This window comes from Pygoscelis adeliae, unplaced genomic scaffold (assembly GCF_000699105.1).
Source record: "Pygoscelis adeliae isolate BGI_AS28 unplaced genomic scaffold, ASM69910v1 Scaffold359, whole genome shotgun sequence".
In the NCBI taxonomy this organism is placed as follows: Eukaryota; Metazoa; Chordata; class Aves; order Sphenisciformes; family Spheniscidae; genus Pygoscelis; species Pygoscelis adeliae.
In genome coordinates, this window is record NW_008825553.1 from 116,166 (window position 1) to 121,056 (window position 4,891).

The 4,891-nt window shown below is 45.7% G+C and overlaps 1 protein-coding gene across 1 annotated transcript; it reads left to right on the forward strand.

Moving 5' to 3' along the window:
* Window positions 1-67: 67 nt before the first annotated feature.
* Window positions 68-2,858, forward strand: STMN1 (stathmin 1). The gene is made up of 4 exons (XM_009332121.1): window positions 68-133; window positions 890-1,062; window positions 1,862-2,053; window positions 2,370-2,858. Exons 1-4 carry the CDS (start codon window positions 121-123, stop codon window positions 2,436-2,438), a joined length of 447 nt encoding a protein of 148 aa, XP_009330396.1. The 5' UTR covers window positions 68-120; the 3' UTR covers window positions 2,439-2,858.
* The last annotated feature ends 2,033 nt before the right edge of the window (window positions 2,859-4,891 follow it).

Here is a 4,891-nt window from a genome sequence, read left to right on the forward strand (position 1 = left end):
GAGTTAGAAGAAATGAAATTCATGTACTTACTGTTCAAAGGCACGTCTCTTTGTTATCTAGGAATTGCAACCGATTGAAGTTCTCCCAGCGTTGGCTTCTGGAGTCATATTTTCTTGGTCATGGCTACTTCTGGTACGTAGTATTATGTATGAAATACTCTTGTGGGGTTTTTTTTCCCTCTTAATTTCTCGGAAATCTTTTTAAATCTAATATAGTGAAATAAACTGTTGTCACCATGCTTTCCTCCCATATCTAGGCTGCTTTGGAGAAGCTGTTAAAACTGTGTGCTTGTGAAAACATACCAAAAGCCCTCTCAGACGAGGCCGTTAGCAGATGGGCTTCAGCTCATCTGCATGCCATCTGCTCTGCTAACAGAGCTGACTATCATCTAGACATCTTGGTGATCAAAACTGGTGTGCTGGTACAACTGACACCGCGCAGGGCTGACGCGCCTGTTCAGAGGTGTTTGAAGAGAGAACGCTGGCTTACATATTTCTTTGAAAACTGGTTTCGGTTCTTGGCTGTGTCAGGTCTTAGGCGAATGCCTTGAACTCTTCCTCAGGCTTGTCATTGCGGAAAGAATGATTTTTTTTTTTTCATATGAAGTACTGATAAACTTGTTTTCACGACCCTGGATATTAAAGGCTAAAATAAAATGTCAGGTGCTCGGGTAGCGTAGTGTCGAGGAAGAACTGCAAACAAAATTGCCTGCCACGTTTTTGAATGGTGGTGCTGCTGCTTAAAACAAAACTGTCAGCTCAGATCCTGACTGTCTCCTTAAGTGAGCTTTGTGGCATTGAATTTTTGAAGGCTGTTGTTCAAGCTACCTAAGCCAGTCCCTGGCTTAAAATACTGTTTGTTTGGGGTTTTTTTTCCCCATGTTCCTAGATATTCAAGTGAAGGAACTGGAAAAGCGTGCCTCTGGGCAGGCATTTGAGCTGATACTGAGTCCCCGCTCAAAAGAAGCAGTCCCAGAATTCCCTCTTTCGCCCCCAAAGAAGAAGGATGTGTCATTGGAAGAGATCCAGAAGAAGTTGGAAGCAGCAGAAGAGAGACGTAAGGTAAATTTGAAACAGCTTAAGTGAGCTCTGCTCAACTAGTCTGTGCAAGCTGTGTTGGGTGGTTTTTTTTTTTAATTTACTCGTTGCTTTGGACAAGTGACTAGCAGTTTGTGTTATGGTAAATGGAATGTTAATTGAACTTTGTTGGAATCTCTGGGACTTTTACAAACCTTCTGTTATGGTCTGCAAGGCTATAGCTTTGTTCCCAAAGTGATCTTGAATGGTCACTTGAAAAACTGGGAGAAATGCTTAGTTGAGAGGGGATGCTTTTTCAAGAAGAAGCTGTTTTTCTTGTCTTTAACATCATAAAAGATTAATTTTCTCCTAGAAAATGTAGTGGTGAATCTGTGATTAGAAGGTTTGCCAAGACGGTGTCTTAATGTAAGATCTTGCTGTTGAGATGTGGCGTAGAGCCCTTGGCTGTGCAGAGGCTTACTAATTGAAGTGCAGCCTCCTGTGTGACCTGAATCGCAGTGATTCACCATTCTGAGAAGCAAGAATCTCCTAAGAAACATCTGTTGATGTTAACATAAAGATCCGTGTTCTTTTTTCCAGAAAAATTTAATAAGACTTGTGAGTAATGACGGAAACTTAACTTTCCTGGTAGTTTGTAATGGCGAAATATGGGTTATGTGGGTGGAGGAAGCACCAGGGAGCTTTGTCCTGCGTCACGAAGCTATGCTGTTCTCGGTAAAATAGCAGAAAATCTTTTCTCTCAGGAGTTGTGAGCGACTCGACTGTAGTTGTCTGTGTAGTTTGTCTGTTTTATGTTCAAAGCGTGCATCCTCTGTTTTGTCAGTCCCATGAAGCAGAAGTCTTGAAGCAGCTAGCTGAGAAGCGGGAGCATGAAAAAGAGGTGCTTCAGAAAGCAATTGAAGAAAACAACAACTTCAGCAAAATGGCAGAGGAGAAGCTGACCCACAAAATGGAAGCTAACAAAGAAAACCGTGAGGCACAAATGGCTGCTAAACTGGAACGCTTGAGGGAGAAGGTGGGTGTAGAGTCCCGGTTCCCCTCTGGGAGAGAGTTTATCCATGCTCCTTACTGTGAAACCTGGCTAAACAAAGCCAAGTAAATGGCCAAGTGAGGGGGGGTGCTGTGAATAGAGGGACATCCTTGGGAGTTCTGTGGTGGTCTAATCTTGAAAGATTATTAAATCTGCAGAAGACTTTGCAGGAATCCTCCTCTTGGGGCAGAGGGGAGGGATGGAGTTAGAGTGGTAAGCAAGCCGGGGCTTGCTCTGCCGGCCCGGAGCCCTGCCTCGCTGCGCCTGGGCAGCTAACTGCTTCCCTGCTGTTGTCTTTCAGGACAAGCATATTGAAGAGGTTCGAAAGAACAAAGAAGGCAAAGACCCTGGTGAGGCTGAAACCGACTGACTTCATTCTGGAAACTGACTCTCTCCCCCTCCTCTAAATATCCAAAGACTGTACTGGCCAGTGGTTTTATCTTTGGTTTTGGTTTTTTTTAAGTTTCTAGAAACTGATGTAGAACTGTAAAATTAGATCCAAACTGTACACTTTCTTTGGGGGCTAGAGGGGAGACCTTACATGTTTCACTTTTTCTAAAGTGTTGTCTTTCCAGTGTAGCTATCTTCTTGTTGCATCCTTTTCTACTCCAGTGCGCTTGCTACTGGGTTGATGGCTAGTACTGTATCAGCTCTGTAAGACGTTTGTGAAAGGAATATGTAGTATACTGTTCCATGCTGAATATGTTACACTTCAAAAATCTGACTCTGTCCCAGTCTGCTAAAATACTGCTGTAACTGAGTGACTAAATAAAGCTGCACAGTGCTGTTATCATGAGAATGACTTCTGAAAAATGACATCAGAAACAAAATCAGTTGGCTGAGGTCTGCAACAGGCATCCTTGTCCAGTGCTGGGTGGAAAGGCCTGTGGCAGCACTCTTCCTTACGTCCATGGGCATGCTGCACGACTGCCTTTTCCCTAGAGCACTCTCATTGTCTTAATTTTACAATCAGGGCTTTGTTTTGACACCTCAGCAGTTGTCAGCTGCTGTGTGTTTTTGTTAAAAAGAGTTCAGAACCACCTCGCTTTGGATGCTGACACTTCAACAAACAAGTCCTTGTTACCACATGACTCTGATCTGAGCCTTTATTTTTTTGGTAAGGGTTTCTAGAAGATAACTTGTGCTGCTGAATGGTGACTTGTGTACCGCTTCCTGCAGTGTCAGAGCATGAAAGTCAGAACCTGTTCTGTGCTGGGACTGAAAACGCTGTTGTGGATAAGGATTATTTTTGATTTGGTGTCTGCCGCAGATGCGTTGGGATAGTACGCTGTGCCGCAGGGCGAGTCTGAAGACTAATTCCTGCCCACAACGAGATGTGTATCATCTGTGTTTTTCTGGGATGTGAGAAATAGATACGACTGTACTTGTGCTCTGAGGAAAGATGCTTTTTAGGTGTATTGTGTAGAGTTGCTGCATTGTATAGATGCCTTAAACTTGAAAGCCTTTCTCTAAGACTAATCCAGAGAGTGTCCTGCACAGCCACGAGTACTCGTGCTACTCTGTGCTAAAGACAAGGTTGCGATCGGCGTGTGTGAACAAGCCACCCAACTTCAGCATAAACGGCGTCATGTTCCGAGGTACTCGGCTTTATAAGCGCGTTCCCTCGGAGCGGGGAAGCCTTGGGCTTCACAGCTTCTGTTCCACGTCAAGCCCTCGGTGGCACTGGTCTCGGTGTGGCACGCTGGGTCCTGTCTTCCCCCCCTTTTGTGTCCTTGATCTTGAGGCTTGGCTACCAGGTTTCTTTTCTCTGGATCATCTGGCACTGGCTGGGTGACAGACTTCCATGTTCTGAGGATGGAAAAGCTGGTAGGGATTTTTTTTTTAAGGGGCTGATTGAGTCCTGGACCACTTGACCTGTCTTCTGGGGCTTGCTAAAGAAGGAACCTCAGTTTAGAAAGCTTTCATGTATCACACTTAACTACTTTTGATTGCATCGGAGTTGTACTTAACCGAAAGCTGATATTACACTGTTTGAATGAAGGAAGAACAGTGAGATAAAGTCAGTCTTGATGCGCTGGAAGGCTGGGATCGGATCCTTTGCCTGAAGGATTTTCGGAAGTGTTATGATACTTCATAATTTAAGGTAAGAGCGACTGTACTTCTACCTGTTGGGGAGCAACCACCCATCTGCAGTGGAGGAATAGTGCAGGGTTTGGGGTTTTGATGGCCTGTGTCAACACGGGGATGCGGGTCGGGATCCACCCGGGGAGGGGAGGAGGCCGGGGGAACGCAGAGCTGAACTCTGAGACGCAGGCGTGAACCCCCTACGTGATGTGCTTATGAAGGAAGCCGAGTATCCCTAGTACCACACAATGGAGGTTTAAGTGATCACTGGATCAGTTCCCATATATAAAATTGGGCATAATTAGCAATCAAAAAAAATCAGCTCTTCTGGTTTGATGTATTAAGGTCCGTTTCAAGTGAAAAGACCCAAGTGTCCCACATACTGTGTGTGGGTTTTCCCCCCATCTTTTCAAGGGGTGGGGGAGGAGGATGACAGCACTGCCAAACCCCAAATGGGGTTAAGAGCACAAAGAGACGTTAAATGTGAGGGTTTTTTGACTTGCCAAAGCTGTCAGATCTCAGCTCGGGGCCTTCTGTTTCCTTGTCCGAGTTCTGCTTTACGCAGCTGCCTGCGTTACGCTCAACTGGAGCTTAATGCCCAGGGCCTGAGCTTCGTCTGGTTCCTCCGAGAGCTGCTGGGGGGGGGGATGGAAGTTTTGAGGGGTGGGAATGAGGTTGGGGGATGCAAACAGCGAGGGGGGATGCTCATGATCTGGGAACGGGGGGGGGGGGGGGGGA

Bases quoted from the DNA above. Each gene is read 5' to 3' on its own strand.
- STMN1 (XM_009332121.1), top strand. The intron at 1,063-1,861 runs GTAAATTTGAAA...CTGTTTTGTCAG, and splicing joins CAGCAGAAGAGAGACGTAAG to TCCCATGAAGCAGAAGTCTT. The intron at 2,054-2,369 runs GTGGGTGTAGAG...GTTGTCTTTCAG, and splicing joins TGGAACGCTTGAGGGAGAAG to GACAAGCATATTGAAGAGGT.